General features: G+C 46.5%; 1 protein-coding gene across 1 annotated transcript in view; it reads left to right on the top strand.

Moving 5' to 3' along the window:
• slc67a1 (solute carrier family 67 member 1) overlaps positions 1-24934 on the top strand; it is a 123442-nt gene that overhangs the window by 56913 nt on the left and 41595 nt on the right. The window contains exons 5-7 of the mRNA XM_086007691.1: positions 13049-13164; positions 14905-15015; positions 23611-23711. Of these exons, the coding sequence (XP_085863817.1) occupies positions 13049-13164; positions 14905-15015; positions 23611-23711 (328 nt within the window). The remainder of the gene's footprint in view (positions 1-13048; positions 13165-14904; positions 15016-23610; positions 23712-24934) is intronic.

The following is a 24934-nucleotide window of genomic DNA, read 5'->3' as shown; positions in this document are numbered from 1 at the left end:
GGATTGTATTACACAGAGTCTACACATGAAGTGTGTATGAATGGCATTTTGATGGGTGGGGTTGTCTGTGTCAATCACAATTCGCTGCTCAGTGGGATAAAAGACTTCTTTCAGACTGCGTGCTGCCACCCGGTTCCTGTTCACACATGTTAAATACGGAGCATTTAGTGCTTTTAGGCCTCCCAGCAAGTTCAAGCAAATGCCACACAGCCTGCAAAATGTTTCTAAATCACTCAGGACATGCTTGTGTTGAACTCACTGAGCAGCGCAATTCACTCAACGTCTGACACGTGAGGAGGAGATTAATGCAGGTCTTTCTTCCCCACCTCTCCGGTACCTAACTCAAATGGCCGTTGTTAATATAAACCTAGCCAGTGAGTGCTGTCAGGATGGGCTCAGCTGCGGAGGATAAAACAGCCCAGCCCGATCCTGTCCTCATTTTGACGGCTGCACACGCACTTTCTAGTGAGTCACTGGATCAGGAGCAGCAACCCTGGCTGATTACTCTAACTATGACTCTGATTACACTTTCCTTGCTGGGTGGCACTGAGGTCAATTATAGCGCTGCAGCTGCTGCCCCGGCTGAGATGAGTTGACTCAACACATGGAAATGGTTACTTTTTTTTATTGGTTCATGGGTTGTGGGCATCGCTGGCAAGACCGGCATTTATTGCCCATCCCTATTTGCCCTTGAGAAGGTGGTGGTGAGCCATCTTCTTGAACCGCAGAGGGCAGTTAAAAGTCAACCACATTGCTGTGGGTCTGGAGTCACATATAGGCCAGACCGGGTAAGGACGGCAGATTTCCTTCCCTAAAGGACATTAGTGAACTAGGTGGGTTTTTATGACAATCCGGTAGTTTCATGGTCATCATTACTGATACTAGTTTCTAATTCCAGATTTATTTAATTAATTGAATTTAAATTCCCTAGTTGCCTGTGGTGGAATTTGAACTCACGTCTCCAGATTATTAGTCCAGGCTTCTGGATTACTAGCCCAGTATCATAACCACTATGCTACTGTAACCATCAAATAAAAAATTGTACCTTCTTAGCCTTTGTGGATCAGCTTTGCACTGGTTAATGTATTTACCCACACATTTGTTGTTGGAGGCACTGATGACTAGTTATTTAATATTAGCAAGCTTTAAATCAGCTGAGAAGGATAGGGAGCTCTGTTGTTTCTGTGGAGACCTTCATCAACTTGATGTTTTGAAAGCAGCTCTCACTTCTCTTGCCACAAAGCTGTCTTTCTTCAACAATTCCCTGTATTTTTAATTCTTTCTTTTCATTGTTGCTAATATTTAATTTTCTCGCTTCCTCTCCTAAAGGTGCTAACTCTAGCTGGGGTACATTTCTGTGTGCTCCAAGAGGCCTTCTGTACTTTGCCAAAGTAGGCACTCATCATGTGTGAGCCTAGATAGTGAGCATCAACTGGCTATTCAACCATGGTCGGATACACTGTCAGGTCAGACCCTGCACTCACCTGATGTTGTTTCCCTTCTTTCCTTCCCCTTCCCACAGCCCGGGCCTGTACACATGATCACTGGATAGTGATCAAGAGCAGCAATCGGGCTGATATTTTTACTCCACCTCTCTCTCCTTCCCCTCCCCCACCCCCCTCCTCGCCTAAGAACCAATTGTAACACTTGAACTGTTGCCGCAGCTAACTCAACAAAGACCTGAACCTGGGATGTTCTGATCTGTGGGCCTCAATTCCTTTACACTTAGATTTTCACAGCAAGGTCTTGTTTTCCTTCACGACTCAGGCATGCTGATTGTGGCACTTAGTCTCATCAAAGTCTCGCGATTAAAATTAGTGAGCGTTTAGAGATGCATGAAATGATCAAGTCTAGCCAGTATGCATTTGTTAAAGGATAGTCTTGTTTCACAAATGCAATAATTTTTTTGAAGTGACTATAACTGAAAGGTATGCACTAAAATTGTAGGGGTTGATTTTTTCTCTGAGCGGTATTGAGCAACTGGCTGCGCATCAGTCCTCTGTTTTGAGGGCCAGGCTTCATTCGGGCAGGGAGCAGAAAACGAGCGCCCCAAGAGGCTGCCTGCTGGCTCAGGCCAGAAGAAGGTAGGTCCAGGGTGAGTGGGGGTGTGGCGGGGCGAGGGAACAGCGACCCAGGTTGTTTCTGTGGAGCCGGGAGAAGCACGCCTCCTCCCAGCCCCACAAAAATCAATTAAAACTGACCTGCAGAGCTCCTCTTCAGCTGGATGACCAGCTGATGCTGTGGGTACGCTCCGCCCAGTACTATCCTAAAATGTTAATCAAGGTCCTATGTACATCACAGGGACCCTGATTTACATCCTAAAAGGCCTGTCGCCTGATGCAGGTGGGCGCTTCGTCTGCTCAGCAGTCGGCCTGAGGAAGGTAGGAACAGGGCAGTAAGTCATTCCCCACCATCTTTGGGGAGTCACTACCACGTTTCTGCTGGGCAGAAGTCCTCCAAATTTTCCCCATTGTATATTGAGATTTTCAAAAGGCATTAGATAAGGCGTCTTACAGGAGGACTGCTGCAAAAATTCTGGGGTATGTATGAGGAAATGGATGGAAAGTTAGTTGACTGACAGGAAACAAAGGATTAGGGTTGAGGGATGTTACTTGGATTGGAAAAAGATTGGAAGTGGTGTACCCCAGGGAGCAGTGTTGGATCTACTTTTGTTCACAATTTATATAAATGATTTGGACTTGGGCATAGGAAGTATGATATTGACATTTTCTGAATGATGACACAGAAGAAGGGTGTTTACCAAACACAGAGGAGAACTGTAAAAGCCTTCAGGAGGACATAGATTGGTTAACAAAATGAGCAGACAGGTGGCAGATACAAATTAATGCAGAGATGTGAAGTGACGCATTTTTAGTGGAAAAAGAAGGAATTTGAGTTTACAGTTGATGGAAAGATGCTGAAAGGTGTGGAGAAACAAAGAGACCAGAAGGTGCAAATATCTAATTTCTTGAATGTACGAGTGCAGGTAAATAGCATTTTGGGTTTTATAAATAGGAGCTTAGAGTACAAGAACAAATAGGAAATAATATATTTCTACAAGGTTATAGGCTGTAGTTTTAGAGTACTGTGTACAATTTTGGATGCCGCATTATAGAAAGAACATTAAAAGCTATAGAGAGCATACAGTGTAGATTCACCAGGATGATACCAGCGATGAGGAACTACAGTTATGAGGAAGACTTGAGATATTGGGACTATAAGAAGAGATTTAAGAGTTTTTTAGAATTGTGATAGTGAATAGAGAAAAACAATTTCCTGTAGTAAGTGAGTGAATGATGAGAAGTCATCAATTTAAAATTGTCACTAAGAGAGTGAGGTTAGTAAAAATGTTTACTCAGAGAGTTGTTGGAGCATGGATTGCTTTGACATGGAGTAACTGAGGCAGGGACCATTGCATCTTTTATAGGAAAAGTGGACAAATATTTGAACTGGCGGAAGATACAGAGCTGTGGGGAGAGAGTGAGGAAGTGGGATTAGTTTTGGATTGCTCTAATAAACAGTTGACACAGACATGGTACACCGCATGGTCTCCTTCTGTACTATAAACCTCTATGGTGCTGCAGTTCTCTGTAACATGAAGTGGGTGGATCAACTCGGAATGGAACAAGTGGGGTATAAGCACGTTTGACTGAAAGCATTTCTTTTATTTGTGTTCAAAATACTGTTACTTTTAGGAACACGGTTTATAGTTGCAGCATGTAATGTGTTTTGTGGCAACACAGAGGTGTTGGGAGTGGAGACATGCCTGGTTTCGTCTGCTGAGCAGCTCGCAGTTCATTGTATGTATGTTTGGGCTTTCACTCTGTCTGATGGCTATTTGGTTTGTTGTCAGGTTTAGGGAGGGTGGGGAGGAGGAAGTGGTACATCCTGAACATGTAATGCTGTGCCTGGCCTGCATATAATTAGCTCCAGAAGGTTGGTGTCAATACTCAACCACTTCCTGGCATTTATGTACTAAACAGCAGGATTATTTTTAAATGATAGGAAACTGGCGGACAAGACTATTTATCCTTTCTGTGGTGTTTTGATATTTTTTAAAAATCCTCATGAGCCTGCTGTTTCCTTCCTGAATGTGACTTTTTCCGAAAATAATATTTTTTCTTACTCCCTTTCTCTATCATTAGGATATGGTTCCAGGAGAACCTTGCCCAAGTGAGCTTTCTTCATGTAAAGCTCAGATAGAGACTGTTGGCAGGCTATTCTACCGTGGCAAGAGGGGTGGAGTGGTGGTGAAAACAGGGACTTCTATCTATATTTAATATGATTTTAGATAGTTAGGGTAAATCCAAATTAATAAAAATGGGTTCAGCCTTGGGAATATATGGATGAGGTTTTGCTTGTTCTGTGAAGAAGTTGGTATATAGATGGCCAATATACATGGCTGGATATATTGACATTACGTTTGTCAACTTATTCCGTGGGATGCCAATCCCAAATGGGTTTTCTTTGCTGTTTCAATCTATGTCAGACTACCCAAAATTCAATCTGTTGTTTGTCTCTGTGTGCCCCTCCCCAACCCCCACCCCCCACCCCGCCACAGGGACACTTTTTCCTGAATATACATTGGTGATGAGTGCCTTAAAATATGTAATTTCCTCTGGTATTGAGCTAAAAATTCAGCACAAAAAAAAACTTTCACTAATACAAGCAATGTTGACTGTTTCAAAATAAAGTCAACTTCCATAATTCTTGCAGCTCCTCTGAGGACGATGTTGGCAACATGGCCAGGGTTTCTTGCTTTTGTGTTCAACACCAATGATTTTCCTGTCCATTGAAATAAATGTGAGAAAAATTGCTGGCAAGCACACAAGTGGAAAGCCCGCGCCAAAGTTTCTAAGAAGGGACATGTCTCCTGGTCTATTAATTTGTTGTTCACTGTGTCATCTTGTATTTGTTTTGCCATTTTGTGTAAGGTGGGTGGTGGTGGGGGAGGGGAACTCCTATGAGAAATCATCTATTAATGTGCTTCTAATAAGAACTATGGATGCTGTCTTTGTTTTTTCAATAGTCAGCTGACAGCAACAACAACTTGTATTTCTATAGCGCCTTTTACGTAGTAAAATGTCTCAAGGTGCTCACAGGAGCATTAGCGAACAAAATTTGACACCGAACCACATGAGATATTAGGGCAGATGACCAAAAGCTTGGTCAAAGAGGTAGGTTTTAAGGAGGGTCTTAAAGGAGGAAAGAATGGTTGAGAGGCAGATGGGCTTAGGGAGGGAATTCCAGAGTTTAGTGCCTTGGCAGCTGAAGGCACGGCTGCCAATGGTGGAGCGATTAAAATTAGGGATGCTCGAGGGCAGAATTGGAGGAGCGCGGATATCTCGGGGGGTGGGAGGGGGGGACGGTTGTGGGCTGGAGGAGATTGCAGAGGTAGCGAGGGGCTTAGTTTGGAACCTTTCAGACTGTTCAAATCCAGCCCAGACTGTTATGATTAAGGTCTTCTCTGCATTCTCTTGACAGATGTAGTAGCAAAATTGGTGAATATACTTTGTGACAAAATCGTGTTGCCAAATGGTCGTTTCCTGCCCATCATTTTCGTATGTTCGTATAAACACATTAAAAGGGTGAACAGAGGGGCAATAGACTGGAAACAGGCTAATTATTATTTTGCCTATGCATACTCGACATATAATTCCAGCCATTTTGGAGCATTGTCATTCAACGATGTGGGACATGGTTCTTATTTGTCTGCAAGGACATTTGTTGTCATCAGGAAGGCCCCATAGGTGAAGATTTGAGGTGCACTGTCCTTGACTAGGTCGAAAGCAGTTGAGAAGTGCCTAATTACGACATGGCCAGTTGAATCCTGGTGTGTAGAGTCAGAGATGATATGAGTTAATGGAACATCTGCTGTCCACGCTTCACACCAGCAAATTGGTAATGAAAAGTCAAAGGAATCAGGTAAGCTTGACCAAAGTGGGTGTCTTAAAGGGAGCTGCTCTGTTGCTGGATAGAACAAGTCAGAGTGAATTGATAACATGATTTTCTCACAAAGTCTATTCATCAATTTTGCTATTGCATCTGAATGACGAAGATGTGGAGGAACAATGTTACAGAGGACTGGTAACTACATAGAAACATAGAAGATAGGAGCAGGAGTAGGCTATTCGGCCCTTTGAGCCTGCTCCGCCATTCAATGAGATCATGGCTGATCATCCAAATTCAGTACCCGGTCCCTGCTTTCTCCCCACACCCCTTGATCCCTTTAGCCTTAAGAAATATATCCAACTCCTTCTTGAATATATTTAATGAATTGGCCTCTACTGCCTTCTGTGGTAGAGAATTCCACAGGTTCACCACTCTCTGGGTGAAGAAATTCCTCCTCATTTCTGTCCTAAATGGCATACCCTTTATCCTTAGACTGTGACCCCTGGTTCTGGACTCCCCAACCATTGGGAACATCCTTCCTGCATCTAGTCTGTCCAGTCCTGTTAGAATTTTATAAGTTTCAATGAGATCCCCTCTCATTCTTCTAAACTCCAGCGAGTATAAGCCCAATCGACCCAATTTCTCCTCATACGTCATTCCTGCCATCCCAGGTATCAGCCTGGTGAATCTTCGCTGAACTCCTTCCATGGCAAGAACATCCTTCCTCAGATAAGGCGACCAAAACTGCACACAATACTCAAGATGTGGTCTCACCAAGGCCCTGTACAACTGCAGCAAGACATCCTTGTTCCTGTACTCAAAGCCTCTTGCTACGAAGGCCAACATGCCATTTGCCTTCTTAACCGCCTGCTGCACCTGCATGCTTACCTTCAGTGACTGGTGCACAAGGACACCCAGGTCTAGTTGCACTTCCCCTTCACCCAATCTATTGCCATTCAGATAATAATCTGCCTTCCTGTTTTTGCCACCAAAGTGGATAACCTCACATTTATCCACGTTATATTGCATCTGCCATGCTTCTGCTCAATCACCCAACCTGTCCAAATCATCCTCCTCACAGCACACACGCCCACCTAGCTTTGTGTCGTCTGCAAATTTGGAGATATTACATCTAGTTCCCTCGTCTAGATCATTAATATATATTGTGAAATAGCTGGGGTCCAAAGACCGATCCCTGCGGTACCCCACTAGTCACTGCCTGCCACTTGGGAAAAGATCCGTTTATTCCAACTCTTTGCTTTCTGTCTGCCAACCAGTTTTCTATCCAAGTCAATACCTTGCCCCCAATCCCATGTGCCTTAACTTTACACGCTAACATCTTATGCGGGACCTTATCGAAAGCCTTCTGAAAGTCCAAATATACCACATCCACTGGTTCTCCCTTATCTATTTTACCAGTTACATCCTCAAAAAATTCCAGTAGATTAGTCGAGCACGATTTACCTTTTGTAAATCCATGTTGACTTTGTCCGATCCTGTCCTTGTTTTCCAAGTGCTCTGGTATTACATCCTTTATAATGGACTCTAGCATTTTCCCCACTACCGTTTTCATGCTTACCAGTCTGTAATTCCCCGTTTTCTCTCTACCACCTTTTTTGAATAGTGGGGTAACATTAGCTACCCTCCAATCCATGGGTACTGTTCCAGATTCCATCGAATGTTGGAAGATGATCAGCAATGCATCTACTATTTCTAGGGCCACTTCCTTAAGTACCCTAGGATGTAGATTATCAGGCCCTGGGGATTTATCGGCCTTCAGTCCCATCAATTTCCTTAACACCATTTCCTTACAAATACTGATTTCTTTCAGTTCCTCCCCTTCATCAGACCCTATGTTCCCTGACATCTCTGGGAGGTTATTTGTGTCCTCCTTTGTGAAGACAGAACCAAAATATGTATTTAATTGGTCTGCCATTTCTTTGTTACCCATTATAAATTCCCCTGATTCTGGCTGCAAGGGACCTACATTTGACTTCACCAATTTTTTTCTCTTCACATATCTATAAAAGCTTTTACAGTCAGTTTTTATGTTCCCTGAAAGCTTACTCTCATATTCTATTTTCCCCTTCTTAATTAATCCCTTTGTCCTCCTTTGTTGAATCCTAAACTGCTCCCAATCCTCAGGTTTACTGCTTTTTCTGGCCAATTTATACAGGAGGGGCGTAGGGCGTAATGTGCCTGTCGCAAGACGCATAGTGGCATGCAGTTGAGTATCCACCAGCTTAATGAGCCCAAACAGGAGCATAATGGGGCAGTAATTCCTCCCCAAACGCGTGAGTACGGAAGGGGTACTCACGTGTCTGGCCGGAGGAAATGCCGGTTTTCAGCATGCACAGCGCATGCGCTGAAAACCGGCATTTCCGCTCCTCTAACCCAAGAGGTGAAGAGGCTAGCGCGTGCGCTGTAGGGGGCAGCGCGTGCGTCTTGGATTTCCTCTGTTTTGGGGGATTTGCGCATGTGTAAAGGCCTCCGGTCTTTACGCTTGTAAAAAGCACACGTAAGTATTTATTTTTACAGGTAAGTGGTGTTTTAGTGCAATTTAGAATTTTTTTTTCCACAGGTTTATTATTTTAAAGAATCTACAATAAGGTAAGTTTAGTTTTAGACCCTTTTTATTAAAAATTTATTTTTTTCAACAAAAAAATTATTGTTTAAATTATTTTTTTAAACTTATTTGTACTTAATTTAATGATTGGGATGTTTTTTAAAATTTTATTTAAAGTTTAAGTAGTGTTTTGGGGTGCAGTACTTCTCATGAGTTTGACAGTTCTTACTCTCAAACTTATGAATGAAGTTTCCCCTCCCCTGATTGGCTGAACAGTGCTCACCTGATCCCAGCCGGCACATCGCACTAACTACGCCGCTGGGTCAGGTTAGCACAGCGCGCCGACATCAGAACCGGGCCACTGACAGGAAATCCACTGCGGGCCAGGTTTCAGATGTCGGCGCGCCGGGTAAGTGCACATCGGGGGCTTGCACGTGCGGCAAGCCCCCGACACCAAGTTCTGGGCCAATATTCCACAACTGAATAGCAAAGAGCGAGAGTAGATGAGCTTAAAGTGAGGAAATTCACTCCCCCAGGTAGAGTTGGCAGGTTTGGTGGTTAGGTTAATTCAGGTTTTGACTTTCTCAGCAGTTTTCAGGAGATGATTTTTGTAGGTTGGTGATCGGTCATGGGTGACAAACAAGTAAACAGGATGAGCATGGTGTTTCATAAGGATGGCAGTGAGTTCACGAGAGCCACTTGCAATGTGCAGGTGAAAGACGGAGGACACAGCCTTTGTGATGCTTGGCTGAAGACACCGTTTCAGGCAGTACTCCGCCATAAGTTTCATATCATTAGTGAGCATGGCTTCCAGGGTGGAAAAGTCATTAGCTTGAGTAGCAAAGGCACTGTCATTAGGTCATTTATCTCATTGCTGTTTGAGACCTTGCTGTGTGCCAATTGATTGCCATGTTTGCCTACAACAGTTCACAAAATAATTCATTGGCTGCAAAGTACTTTGGGAGATTCCAAGGATGTGAAAGATACTGTATAAATGCAAATTCTTTCCCTCTTTATGGTCTTTAAAACATTAATGAACTAAGATGGGCCGAATGAACTTTCTCATCTTTAATCATCTTGTGGTCAAAACCTGTATCTTTTCCCTCAAAATCTTTTCATCATGTTCGATTGTTAGCTTATTACATATGGGTTTCCACTGTGTATTTAAAAAAGGTTTTTAGTGTGCGTTGTTCAACATTACGCCATGTAGACCAGAAGCTCCCAGGTTTCAGCCTGGAACTGTGCTGAATTAGCTAGAGCAGCTAGAATTGACTGCAGTGCCTTTGGGGTAGGGAGGGGAGAAATTAGCCAGGGTCCTACTCCTGAGCACTGTTCAGTGACCTGTGCTGGAAAGTACATGTGCACGATCATTGGATGAGGACAGGATTTGCTTGACTTTATTGGTCTCCACGGTTATATAGTCTACTGACACTTGGGGCTGGATTTTACTAACCGAAACACATTGGGGGCGGGACTGCTACCTTCCGGGTTCTAGTCCCGCCCCCAGCGACATCCGACGCACAGACGCTATTTTCCCCTGATTGGCCTTGTGGGTTGCCGGCCAATTAAGGGAAAGCCGGTGTCCGATGACGTCAGTTGATGACGCTTTATCTGCCGGTTTTCTTAAAGGCACATGAACCATAAATTTTTGACAGTGTTTGACAGCATTGATGTGCTGTCGAACACTGACAATCACTGTACACAGGTGAGCCCTGCACCCAGGCTCTCCAGTGACTCTCTCCTTAGGATGAAACAGATGGCAGCTGCAGGTGAGGGTACAGAAGCAATCTGTCACTTCTCCCATTGAGGTGAGGCCACACAAACACTTCAAAGCTTGTCACCTACAGAAAAATCTAAACACATTAAAAATGACTTTCCCAACATTTCCTTACCTCTGATACTCACCAGTGTCCCATTGCATCCTTCACACCACTTCTGCAGCTGTCATCTATACACCAACATAACAACAGACCCACAGCACTCCTCAGTTACCCTGGCGGGGTTCCCCAACGTCGGGAAACCTGCGGCAGAAGTCTCAAAATTGGAAAAAGCCTGTTAACTGCCTGTTAACTACCTGTTAACAGGCAGTTAACTGGCTATAATCCTCTTCCCGCCGCTAGGAGTCAGGTCCCTGCGCAAATCGGGGACCCGACTCCCGGGAAGATTGTTTGGGAGCGGGTTCGGGACCTGCTCCCATTCTTTTTGACTTTCCCAGCAGTCCCGCCTCCAAACCCGCCTCCTCAGGGCTGGTAAAATCCAGCCCTTAGTATTTGGACTCAAGCAAGAAAAATAGCCACTTAGCAGAGGTACCAGAGAGCTGCCATTGCCAGGGAATGTACTCCAGCAGAATCAGTGCCTTCAAGAGAGAAGGAGAAAAATATAACATAGAAACATAGAAAATAGGAGCAGGAGTAGGCCATTTGGCCCCTCGAGCCTGCTGTGCCATTTAATGAGATCATGGCTGATCATCCAAATTCAGTACCCTGTCCCTGCTTTCTCCCCATATCCCTTGATCCCTTTAGCCTTAAGACATATATCTAACTCCTTCTTGAATATATTTAATGAATTGGCCTCAACTGCCTTCTGTGGTAGAGAATTCCACAGGTTCACCACTCTCTGGGTGAAGAAATTCCTCCTCATCTCAGTCCTAAATGGCTTACCCCTTATCCTTAGACTGTGACACCTGGTTCTGGACTCCCCCGCCATCGGGAACATCCTTCCTGCATCTAGTCTGTCTAGTCCTGTTAGAATTTTATAAGTTTCAATGAGATCCCCTCTCATTCTTCTAAACTCCAGCGAATATAATCCTAATCGACCCAATCTCTCTTCATACGTCATTCCTGCCATCCCAGGTATCAGCCTGGTGAATCTTTGCTGCACTCCCTCCATGGCAAGAACATCCTTCCTCAGATAAGGCGACCAAAACTGCACACAATACTCAAGGTGTGGTCTCACCAAGGCCCTATATAACTGCAGCAAGACATCCTTGCTCCTGTACTCGAATTCTCTCGCTATGAAGGCCAACATACCATTTGCCTTCTTACCCGCCTGCTGCACCTGTATGCTTACCTTCAACGACTGGTGCACAAGGACACCCAGGTCTCGTTGCACTTCCCCTTCTCCCAATCTATTGCCGTTCGGATAATAATCTGCCTTCCTGTTTTTGCTACCAAAATGGTTAACCTCACATTTATCCACATTATACTGCATCTGCCATGCATCTGCCCAATCACCCAACCTGTCCAAATCATACTGGAGTTTCTCTGCATCCTCCTCATAGCACACACGCCCAATATCAGTTTATTACCTTGACTGCTCTAGAGTCTGGGTGCTTTATGTATGTGCAAACTCCTTGGGCAGTATGACGGACTTAAAGTTTATTGACAGTCTTCATTAATGAGAACTGATGAAGTCAGTTGCACATCAATAAGGTTCCTCTGTTTCCGTTGTATCTGGGCAGTCAGTAAAGTGCTGACTCATGCTGGCGTACAAGTTTATGGGTACCAGTAGCCCTTTAGTACCTCATTGAAGTGTGTATTATTCATGTATAAGCACAGACTGAGTATTAGCAGGCTATACAGCCATGTAAGGTATCACATCCAAGCTTCATCCTATTCTCAACTGATTCCACATATGTACACGTTCCAGTGGGAATAGTACAATTTCTGCTCTTAACATATAATGTAATAAAACAGGGAGAAAATTTGTCTAATTGTATACCAGAACTTGGAAGAGCTGCTGAACTAAAGCTAACCCCTGCTTTTAATCTATTGATTCTTTTGAACCGGAGACTTTCAATTGAACCTAATTATTTTAAATTCAAATGTGTACGATGACAATACTACATAAAACGTATGAGTAATGCATATTGTGCAAATATGTACCTAGGCTGGATTCAGATCGTATACAATGGGGAACATACGTCGGTGTATGTGATGATCCAAAAATTCACATTTGCAAATAAATGGGTTGTCAGCTACATGAAACAATGGGTAAAAAAATTCAACTTGTTCAGATTATAGGAAATCCCTGCTACTTGTATTAATAGTCAACAGCAAGTCTAAATCAGCAAACCACCATGATCTAAATTAAAGATCCCTTTGTGCACTAAGATCCAAGAAAGAAAGAAAGACTTGCATTTATATAGCGCCTTTCACGACCACCGGACATCTCAAAGCGCTTTACAGCCAATGAAGTACTTTTTGAAGTGTAGTCACTGTTGTAATGTGGGAAACGCGGCAGCCAATTTGCGCACAGCAAGGTCCCACAAACAGCAATGTGATAATGACCAGATAATCTGTTTTTGTTTTGTTGGTTGAGGGATAAATATTGGCCAGGACACCAGGGATAACTCCCCTGCTCTTCTTCGAAATAGTGCCTTGGGATCTTTTACGTCCACCTGAGACAGCAGACGCGGCCTTGGTTTAACATCTCATCCGAAAGAAGCAAACCTCTTTTGATATCTAAATCAGATGTCCCTGCCTGAATTTTAATTAAAGTGAAGAAAGTAAATACATTAATTGATGACAGGTGTACAATGCAAACTTATGAAGCCCATGTTGTTGATCTAACTTTTGTTGCCTCCTTCAGGGAGCCGTTTGCAGCCTATGTTGCAGCAGCTGGATCTGTCCTTAACACTATTGTAGTAATAAAATACATCCCAGCTCATACCAAACCTGTGACCTTGACAAAGGAAAATAAACCAGGTCAGTTGAAGTTTGTGTGTGTCACAGCACATGTCCAAACATGAATAACTAATCCCGTGCAAGTCTTTGTACATTCATTTTTCTGTCCTTTTTTTATGCTTTTTGCAATTTTCTCCCCTTAACCTTTTCAGTCCTGAAGACTTTGATTTGTGGTAAAGTGTGATTCCACAGGCACCAGATGCCCTCTGACATTTCATAGAATCATAGAATCTTACAGCACAGAAGGAGGCCATTCAGCCCGTCGTGCCTGTGCTGGCTCTTTGAAAGAGCTCTCCAATTTAGTCCAACACCCCAGCATTTTCCCATAACCCTGCAAATTAGTCCTCGTGAAGTACATGTCCAATTGCCTTTTGAAAGTTCCTATGGAATCTGATTCCACCACCCTTTCAGTTAGTGCGTTCCAGATCTTAACAACCCTCTGTGAAACAATTCCTTCTCATTTCTCCTCTAGTTCTTTTGCCAATTATTTTATATCTATGACGTCTGGTTAACGACCTACTTGCCAGTGTAAACATTTTTTCCCTACTTAGTCTATCATGGAGGTCTATTGAAGCCCGATCTGCAGCATTCAATCCCTGCCAGACAGTACTTGTGGGCATCCATCCACTGGTACTGTCCAGCAGGAGTTGAATGGTGCAACCAAGAATATGATTACTGACCACATTTTTTTCTCTCCTCCTAAGCAATACTGAGGCCAGTTGCAATTCCTCAACTGATCCTTTTCCTTTGATCAGCTACTTCGGCAGAGAATGGGAATTGAATCAGGGATGTTTTCACACAAAGGGTAGTAGAAATCTGGAACTCTGTCTCCCAAATGCCTGGATGCTGGGTCATTCACTCCCTCCACCACCGGCGTACCGTAGCTGCAGTGTGAACCATCTACAAGATGTGCACTGCAGCAACTCGCCAAGGCTTCTTCGGCAGCACCTCCCAAACCCACAACCTCTTCCACCTAGAAGGACAAGGGCAGTAGGCGCATGGGAACACCACCAACTCCAAGTCACACACCATCCTGACTTAGAAGTATATCGCCGATCCATCACTGTTGCTGGGTCAAAATCCTGGAACTCGCTCCCTAACAGCACTGTGGGTGTACCATCACCACACGGACTGCAGCGATTCAAGAAGGCGGCTCACCACCACCTTCTCTGGGGCAATTAGGGATGGGCAATAAATGCTGGCCTTGCCAGCGATGCCCACATCCCATAAACGAATAAAAAAATATTGAAAATTTTAAGACTGAGGTCAATAGATTTTTTGTTAGGTAAAGGTATCAAGGAATATGGATGAAAGGCGGATCAATGGGGTTGAGGTACAGATCAGTCATGATCTAATTGAATGGCGGAGCAGCTCGAGGGGCTGAATGGTCTACTCCTGCTCCTATGTTTTGATTTGTAAGGCTCAGTACTGCATCGAGTCAGCGTGTTTACACGCTGCACCATTGGAAAAGCCTGATATTTTTTTCTTACTAAGGCAAGCAATAATGGTTCTGACAACACAATTCTTGCGCTGGGATAGTGAGTGACATAGTTGGGTATACAAGATCCTTTCACCTGTGAAATGTGGATCTGTGCCCAGCCCAGGCTAATGGAATGAAAGTCTCTGCTTTCTGATGGCTGTTTGGATCTCGTAAGCTGAGCTTGGGCAGTCTCAGCCCAGTTCCTAGTAGATGTGAGAGTATGTGTGTGAAACAAGGAGCATGCACAACACTGAGCAGTGACATACTCATTTCTGTTTTAGAAATGACTCCCAATAGGAGCATCTTCAGTGTGAAAGAAATCTTCAGACTGCTGAGCATCCCTGGAGCTGCAGAAATCCTCACCATTAAAACCATCACTGGACTGCCCATGGGTAAGTCATCTTACTGCACCTATTTGAATATAAAGTCAACTTGTTTACTTAATATGCATTATTATAATGGTTACTGCACTGGGTAAGTGACGTCACTTTGTGCATGTTTATATAATGGGGACTACAATGTTGACTTTCCTCACTTACTGTATATTATATAATGAGTGCTAATTATGCATAATTGACCCTGATTACTGCTTGTATTTTTTCTGTCTTTTTCTTCTCGAGAGTATAGCTCAGTCAGAACTGTTCAATACTTCACCCAAGTGACCATGTGTGAGCCCAAACATTGAGAGTTGGCATTAAACCATGGGGGAGCAACATAGCTGAGCCCTCCTGGTCCTGGATTGGCTGTGTCGGTTTCCTACTCCTGATTTTGCAGAGAAACTTCCCAGCTGCATTGCTGTTGGGAGGGTTTGTCTGCAACATCAGGGCCAGAATGGCCTGAGGTAAGAATGGGTGGGTTGGCAGCGTGGGGGGAAGTGAAAGTTGAAAAAATGTGAACCTCGACCCCAACCCACCCACTTTCACCTTTCACTCAGGCAGGACGGGGGTGGGGGGGCTGCCAACCCGCTGTCAAGAGGCAGGTTGGCAATTTACATATGATAATGAGGCCTGAAGCATCTACTTTAACCGGCTTTGCAGGTTTTACTGCAGGTGGCCGGGGATCCCGGGGCTCGGGGTCGAGGTGGCTGCAACAAGGCGGCCTCAGCCTCCGGGAGCAATCCTTGTGGGCTGGGAGGAGCAGGAGAGCTTCCTCCCGGCCCCCCATGCTCCCCCACCATCAGCCTGCTCCTCCCCGGGGTCGGCGATCGGACCCGCTCCTCCGGGCCTGGAACAACTCGGCCCCGGGGTCTGGACCCCACCCCCCAAACATCTTGGGCCCAGCACTTGCCTGTTGCTGCGGCCTCCTTCTCCAAATTCCCCGCACAACTGGAAGCCAGCCTATCAATCAGGCTGCCATCCGGGCAGGGAACCCGCCCCTGACGTTGCACGCACGCTGTGGAGCGTGCCGGGAAACCCGACCTTCCAGGTTTCCCGCCATCTCCCGGGTCCCCCCGCACCATGCGGGTGGGACCCGGCAAAATCCAACCCCAGGAGTTGGGTTGGGAGATTCCCAGATCAGCATAATCTGTGCAAGTAAAAATCTTATTGACATGAATCTGTGGAAATTGGGGCAAAGAATACAGGAAATGCAACAGTCAGGAATCCGAAGGTGGATGAAGGGCTCGGGCAGCCATCTGTGCACAGAACAGAAAGTTTCCTTCACAGGGTGAAGAATGCTTGGGAAGAAAATCATTGGGGCAGCTAAACACAATCTGCAGAAATAAAAGAGGATGGTAAAATGTTATGCAGTATTTCATGATTGAAAAGTTATCAAAAGATTTTTTTTTTAATGCATTTAGCTGCCAGACTGGAAAAACTGCAGAAGAAAGCACTTAGGGGGACACGGCTTCTGAACCTTACAGTGGAATATGTGGCAGAGGTTTTCTGTGGTGTTTGGGGAAAGGGTCAGAGGGCCAGATGTTGGGATCCTCTCCTCAGCTTCTAGTCATAGAATCATAGAATGGTCGAATGATACAGCACGGAAGGAAGCCATTCGGCCCATTGTGCCTGTGCCGGCTCTTTGGAAGAGCTAGCCAACTTGTCCCACTCCCCGCTTTTTCCCCATAACATTGCAAATATATTACCTTCGAGTATTTATCAAATTCCCTTTTGAAACTTACTATTGAATCTGCATCCACTGCCCTTTCAGGCAGTGCATTCCAGATCATAACTCACTGTTTAAAAAAAAATGTTTTCTCATGTCGCCTCTGGTTCTTTTGCCAATCACCTTAAATCTGTGTCCTCTGGTTACCGACCGTTCTGCCACTGGAAACAGTTTCTCATTATTCTACTAAAACCGTTCATGACTTTGAACACTTCTATCAAATCTCCCCTTAACCTTCTCTGCTCTAAGGAGAACAATCCCAGCTTCTCCACATAACTGAAGTCACTCGTCCCTGGTACCATTCTAGTAAATCTCTTCTGCACGCTCTATAAGGCCTTGACACCCTTCCTAAAGTGTGGTGCCCAGAATTGAACATAATAGTCCAGTTGAGGCCCAGCCAGTGTTTTATAAAGGTTTAGCATAACGAACAGAATTCAAATCCACAACAGCCCAAGGTGGGATTTGAACTCCCGCTCACTGGATCATTACTCCAGACCTCCAGATTACCAGGATCATAGCCACTGCACTACCATACCTGATGTAGCCCCTGTTTTTATATTAAATTCCCATGTTGACAAATATTCAGTGGTACTGAAAACTGCACAGTGCTTAAAGTGCCAGTAATATAACAGATTTATGCTTGGAAGCAACAGTGGATTGGTTGGGGGAGGCATTGGTCGTGTTTTGAGGCACCACAGCCCATTCTCTTGTTGGGATTCTCAAAACTTGGTTCACAATCAGTTGATTAAGTACTGTATGAAGGAATTGTGTGGTTCTGGATGATTGACATGAGCGTGTATGATGGCATTTTTGGCTGTGGCTTAGTTATTCATGGAATTAAATAATTTGCTGGTTAGGTATGTGATGCGCTATCAATTCTAATAAAAGGCTAGGCAGAGTTCAGAACAACAGGCTTTTATTAACTACTGAATTGCACTTCAGACAGATCAGGACTATGCCTCTAGTGGACGACCGAATGCCAGGAGCTGCCATGCGGCCGCTCTTATACTCGGTAGCCCAGGGGCGGAGTCAGCTGAGGCATAGTCAGGCACAACAGTGAAACAAGAGTGAACGACAACAACAACAACAACAACAACAGTGAACACAGTGAACTACAGTGGTTTACCACATTCACCCCTCGTTTAAAATTAAGTCCGGCGGGGTGAAGTGTATCAAAAGTTCGAGTAGGCGAGTCTGTCGGGCGGCCTCGTTTGCCGTCGAGACCTTCGTGGCGACGGTTGCGATGGTACAGCTTCCCACGACGCGTCTTGAGCGGGGTCCAGCACCGGCGTATCGTCCCCTTTGGTGTTGGGTGGGCGAGTGGGCTCCGGCTGGTCCTGGGGGCGCGGCATGCCGTCTACTGGGGTGGAATGGACAGGGGTGAGAATTGGGTCTACTGAATTTTGGGCCGTGTCGGAGGGGGTCGTGGTGGGGGGCAATGGTGGCGGGTCAGTGGACCCCGAGTGTGCCAGATCTCTAATGGAGACTGTGTCCTCCCGCCCGTCCGGGTATGCCACGTAGGCGTACTGGGGGTTGGCATGGAGGAGGTGAACCTTCTCTACCAGGGGAGCCGTTTTGTGGGACCTTACATGCTTCCTCAGCAGGACGGGCCCTGGGGACGTCAGCCAGTGTGGTAGTGAGTTACCGGATGTGGACCTCCGGGGAAAAACAAACATTCGCTCATGGGGGGTTGCGTTGGTGGCTGTACACAGCAGTGACCGGATGGAGTGGAGCGCATCGGGTAGGACATCCTGCCAACGGGAGGTCGGAAGGCCCCTAGATTTTAAGGCTAGGAGGGCCGCCTTCCAGACCGTCGCGTTCTCTCTTTCAACCTGTCCGTTCCCCCGGGGGTTGTAGCTGGTGGTCCGGCTTGAGGCAATACCTCTCATGAGCAGGTACTGATGGAGTTCGTCGCTCATGAAGGACGAGCCCCGGTCGCTATGAATATAGCTGGGAAAACCGAACAGAGCAAAGAGGTTGTGCAGGCATTTAATGACCGTAGCGGTGGTCGTGTCCGGGCAGGGGATGGCAAAAGGGAAACGGGAGTACTCATCAACTATGTTGAGGAAGTACACATTGCGGTCAGAGGAGGGGAGGGGCCCTTTAAAGTCGATACTCAGGCGCTCAAAAGGGCGGGTGGCCTTGATCAGGTTTGCTCTGTCAGGCCTATAGAAGCGCGGCTTGCACTCTGCACAGACTGGGCAGCTCCTGGTCATGGTCCTGACCTCCTCGATGGAGTAAGGCAGGTTGCGGCCCTTAATGAAATGGAAGAACCTGGTGACCCCCGGGTGGCAGAGGTCGTTGTGGAGGCCCCGTAGTCTATCGATCTGCGCGGTGGCGCATGTGCCTCGCGATAGAGCGTCTGAGGGTTCGTTGAGTTTCCCTGGCCGGTACAAGATGTCGTAATTGTAGGTGGAAAGTTCGATTCTCCACCTCAAAATCTTGTCATTTTTGATTTTACCCCTCTGCTTGTTGTTGAACATGAAAGCAACTGAACGCTGGTCAGTAAGCAGGGTAAATCGTTTTCCAGCCAGGTAGTGCCGCCAGTGGCGCACCGCCTCCACAATGGCCTGGGCCTCTTTTTCCACAGAGGAGTGTCTGAGTTCGGAGCCCTGGAGGGTTCGTGAAAAGAAGGCCACGGGTCTTCCCGCCTGGTTAAGGGTAGCGGCCAGGGCGAAGTCGGATGCATCGCTCTCCACCTGGAAGGGGATGGACTCGTCTACCGAGTGCATGGTGGCCTTGGCAATGTCATCTTTTATACGGTGAAAGGCTAAGTGGGCCTCCGCCGTCAGGGGGAAGGAAGTGGACTTGATAAGTGGACGGGCTTTGTCCGCATAATGAGGGACCCACTGGGCGTAATAGGAAAAGAAGCCCAGGCACCTTTTGAGGGCCTTGAGACAGTGGGGCAGGGGAAGTTCCATCAACGGGCGCATCCGGTCAGGGTCAGGACTGATGACTCCGTGTTTCACCACGCAACCAAGGATAGCGAGGCGGGCTGTGCGGAATATGCACTTTTCCTTGTTGTACGTGAGGTTTAGGAGTTGGGCCGTGCGGAGGAACTTATCAAGATTGGCGTCATGGTCCTGCAGGTCATGGCCGCAGATGGTCACGTTGTCTAGGTAGGGAAACGTGGCCTGTAACGCATTCTCGTCGACCATCCGGTCCATCTCCCTCTGGAAGACGGAGACACCGTTGGTGACGCCAAAAGGAACCCTGAGGAAGTGAAAAAGGCGGCCGTTTGCCTCGAAAGCGGTGTACTGGCGGTCCTCAGGGCGGATAGGGATTTGGTGGTATGCTGCCTTGAGGTCAATGGTCGAGAAAACGCGGTATTGTGCTATCTTATTAACCATGTCGGCTATGCGGGGGAGGGGGTATGCGTCCAACTGGGTGTACTTGTTGATAGTCTGGCTGTAGTCGATGACTAGGCGCTGCTTGTTGCCAGTCTTAACGACTACCACCTGGGCTCGCCAGGGGCTGGTACTATCCTCAATAATCCCCTCTTTCAGGAGCCGCGTCACCTCAGATCTTATGAAGGATCTGTCCCCGGTGCTGTATCGCCGGCTCTTTGTGGCGATAGGCTTGCAGTCGCGGGTGAGGTTGGCGAACAGGGGGGGGGGGGTGATTTTGAGGGTGGAGAGACTACAGGTGGGGCGTGGCGGGCAATTTAAAAACTGCTGGTTGCAGACAGTGAGTGGGGGAAAAGGTCCACCGTATGTCAAGGTGACACTCTTAAAGTGACAATGAAAGTCCAACCCCAGTAGAATGGCAGCGCAGAGATGTGGCAGGACGAAGAGCTTTACATTTTTACATACGGAGCCCTTCACCGAGAGGGTCACTACGCAGTAGCCGCCGACGTCTGCTGAGTGGGATTTCGAGGCCATGGAGATCCGATGGCGCGTTGGCCGGACCGAGAGAGAATAGCGCCGTACTGTATCAGGGTGTATGAAGCTCTCCGTGCTCCCGGAATCAAAAAGGCAAGTTGTGGCGCGGCCATTTACCTGGATGTCCATCGTGGACCTGGCTAGCTGATGGGGTCTGGATTGATCCAGCGTGATGGAGGCCGCTGTGGAGTCGGTAGCGTCGCTGTAGAACCCCGGTGAGGTGGCGGTGGGTGAGTCGGGGGCCCGTTGGCAGAATGGCAGACAAGATGGCGGCGTCGGAGAGGAAGGACAAAATGGCGGCGCCCATGACGATCCCGATCCCCACGAGGCTGGAGGGAGGCAAGATGGCCGCTCCCACGAATCGCACACGGCGCTGCTGGAGGTAGGGGTCTTCTGGCTTCTGCAGACGCCAGCGTAGTGTCCCTTCTTACCGCAGGCAGAGCAGACCGCGTTTCTCGCCGGGCAGCGCGCCCTGGGGTGTTTGGTTTGGCCACAGAAATAACATTTTTGGCTCGGGCGGGACATCGCTGCAGCAGTTGAGGCCAGGGCCCGTGGCGGCGCCGCGTCCCAAGGTGGCGGCGGCTGCGGCATCCATGAGGCGGCCGCGCGGTCCGGGGAGTAGGCCTCCATGTTCCGGTGGGCTACGTCCAACGAGAGGGTGAGTGAAATCGCCTTCTTCAGGTCGAGCTCGCTACTTTCCAGCAGTCGCTGCCGTGTGTGAGTGGACCTGAGGCCCGCCACGAGGGCGTCCCGGATGAGCTCCTCCGTATGTTCCGTGGCTGTTACTTGCTTGCATTCGCAGGCTCGGCCGAGTTCCTTCAGCGCCCGTATGTATGCTTCTGTGGGTTCCCCGGGCTGTTGTTTGCGAGACCCCAGGAGATGTCTTGCGTAAACATAGTTGACCGGGCGTGCGTATTGCTCCTTCAAGATGTCGATAGCCCCCTGGTAGCTCGTAGCGTCCCGGATAAGGGCAAAAGCTCGGTGGTTTACTTTAGAGTTCAGCACCCTGAGCTTGTTGGCATCGGCGGCGACGGTCTCGCCGGATGCAGTCAGAAAGGACTCAAAACAGTGCAGCCAGTGCGAGAACTTAGCAGTCGAGTCCGGTTCTTGCGGGTCGAGTTCCAGGCACTTGATCTTAAGAATCTGCAGCATCGTTTATTTTTTTTTTCAGTAGTTAATAAAATTGATGCGCTATCAATTCTAATAAAAGGCTAGGCAGAGTTCAGAACAACAGGCTTTTATTAACTACTGAATTGCACTTCAGACAGATCAGGACTATGCCTCTAGTGGACGACCGAATGCCAGGAGCTGCCATGCGGCCGCTCTTATACTCGGTAGCCCAGGGGCGGAGTCAGCTGAGGCATAGTCAGGCACAACAGTGAAACAAGAGTGAACGACAACAACAACAACAACAACAGTGAACTACAGTGGTTTACCACAGTATGCCAGAACATTAGGTGTAGATATCCATGTCAACATTTGCTGGCAATACCACCCAGTATCCTTAGAAACCCAGGGCTAGTGTGGTAACAACCCTGCCTGATGTAATACTAAGCTATTCAGTCTTGCAGGTCTGATTCTGGGCTTTGGGGGCAATAAAATCAGCCAAAGTTCCCAATTCTGGTCGCAATCCAATGTCTCCTGGTGTAAAGTGGGCATATGTGGATGACAGTTGAGGGCAAACTCAGGCCCTCGATGGGCAATAGCACTTCCGACACTCACAGTGTAGGCTCACACATAAAGATTGTTGCTTGATTAAGATAACTGGAGCACTGCTGGTGCACATATAACTGTGTCCCAGTATGAGTCCAAGCCTTCAGCAGAGGAGAGCAAAAAATATTATTTAAAAAAATGAAATGTAAAAGAGTTTCTCTTGCTGTTAGTATTTAGTCTCTGCGAGTCTACTTTGGAACTGTCCTTAGCAAATTCTGTGTGACCTGATCCCAGCATAATCCTTTTAAGGAGCCTGGAGACAAATGATTGCCTTGAAATTAACATCTCTTGTCACTTTCATGGCTTCTAATTTAAGTTGTGGCAATTACAGATGAGTGTCTGTGTCACTGCAATATCCTGACAGAAGAATATATTTACTGAGCACTGCATCCCCAAAAGATCCTTATAATTTTTCACTTATCTGGTGTTGATCTCTACCCCTTCCACTTCTCCCCTTCTCTCTCTCTTTCCCTCTTTTCATTATCACTGCCAAATTACCGTTCAGTATGGTGACTCTAAGCAGTGAGTGTCGGCAGGCTATTCCACTTTGGAGAACATTGCAGCTGAGCCCAATCCTGTCCTCGCTCACATATGCGCACTTTCTAACAGGGCTCACTGGTTAGTGACCAGGAGCAGGAACTGTGGCTAATTTTTCCCAAAATCCTCGGAGCACTAAGTCGAATTTCTAGCACCCATAACAATTTATCATGCTTCGATCGACTAACTCATGAATTAAACCTGGGACTTTCTGGTCTGTATGGCTCTGCTACACTGAATGACAGGTCATCCTACTAGGTCATCAAGGAAGTTCTCCTGTTTTCTATTTTACAGCATTTTCTACCTAAATAATTGGTGCTCTTCTGGTGAGCATCTGCAGTGTTTATTGGAACCCACCTAGAGATTAGCAAAAAACTGTGGGATCAAACAAAACTGTAAAGGTCATCCTACTAGCCCCACATCTGCTTGTGAAGAATGTGGGAGTGCGCAATTTAAAACTCATTCAAGTAGACCTTTCTAACCCTCGTGTTTTACCACTGCAATTTGTGATGGAACAACTATGTTGGGGACACGCAAGCTCCTCATTAAACTGGTTCTAAATTATTTGGACAGTCCAAACAAAATGTTAGTGTGTAGTTGTCTGCACAATGTTAAGGACCACCCCAAATCTCAATTTGATTGGGTGGCGAACTTATCCAAATGGAAATGCATGCTGCAAAATATAACCACAAATCTTGAACAGCTGAAAGGTATTGAGACCATGCATGACCTAGCTTTCTCATTCTGTTGCAGGAGTGTTCCAGAGTATGTTTTCGGTTGTTGCTATGGACCATTTCAAACTGGAGCCGGAGTACAATGGCTACCTCATGGCTTACATTGGCGTGTTGCAAATGGTAAGGGACACTACGTATACTCTCTCCAGCAGTGCTGAGCAGTACTGGAGATAACTGCAAATACCTGAAAAAGGGGCTACTCTCACACCATCTAGCACAATGTATAAGAAATACTGTATTGTTTCTGAAAATTTCAATGTTAAACCATTATTGGTTGAAGGGTATCAGAGAAATCTTTCCTAGTTAGCTTGCGTTGAAAGATCTTTATTGTTAACCAAGCCAGGTCTGCACAGCAGAACCTCATTACAACACTGACCGAAGTGTAACACCTCCTTTTTGCAAAAGACATACAAGACTGTCGGACACAGATGTATTAACTAACACAACTTTATTTAACAGTGTTTATTATAACACAATTAATAGATTACAGCAAAAGTGGACTGATCTTTAATTAGTCAATCAACTGAATCTAGATTATCGTAAGTGTGAACGTAAGCTTAGTGCATCAAATTATCTCCTCCATAGCTGGGTTTTACTTAGTAACAATATAAGATTATAGTACAGGCTTAGTAAGATTAAGTATCACAATCTATATTCAAAGTATCACTGGTAAATTTCCAGTTTTCCTTTGTGGCGTGAGCCCAGGATCAGTTTCCTCTGTGATTCTCTGGCTTCACCTCTGGGAACGGATGTAGTGAATCATTAAGACCAATTTTCTTGAGCATTTCCCGTGCCTCAAGAATGAGGAAAAAGGGGCAGGACCTGGATCAGCGGGTCCCTGCCCCTTTAACACTGCCTAGAGATTTTCACAACTTTCCTTGGAGGGGTAGCAGAGCCTGGCCTGCAGCAGATGTAGGCACAGGCCAGACAGGGCCATTTAAATGAAGAGGAAGGGGGCGCTTGATGGGAGCCCCAGCACAGGGGCACCCAGAAAAGGTGGCACTGTGGTTCGCCCAGGATTCCTGACAACTACTTGGTTTGGTACCTACAGCCCAGAAAGGTTCCGGGTTCAATTTCTGGTCTTTGCTGAATCCAGCATTGGTCACGCAGCAGTAGCAACACTACAACTCCTCCCAGCTTTCCTGGACCAGGAAGGGGAAAAAATGATCAAGTTTCCTGCTCCTGATCATTATCCAATGACTCCTGCATGCGTGAATGCTTGTGTATGTATTTATATCTTGGGCAAGGACAAGATTGGGTTCGCTGTGATGTCCCATTTTCGCTCGTAATACCGATTTCAGTAGAGTACTCCATGTCTATCTCTGCTCTGGACCCACATCCAC

This window comes from Somniosus microcephalus, chromosome 15, assembly GCF_052327205.1.
Source record: "Somniosus microcephalus isolate GS21.2 chromosome 15, FLI_Smic_1.0, whole genome shotgun sequence".
In the NCBI taxonomy this organism is placed as follows: domain Eukaryota; kingdom Metazoa; phylum Chordata; class Chondrichthyes; order Squaliformes; family Somniosidae; genus Somniosus; species Somniosus microcephalus.
Note: the sequence above shows the minus strand (reverse complement) of the source record. Positions and strands in the feature narration are given on the sequence as shown.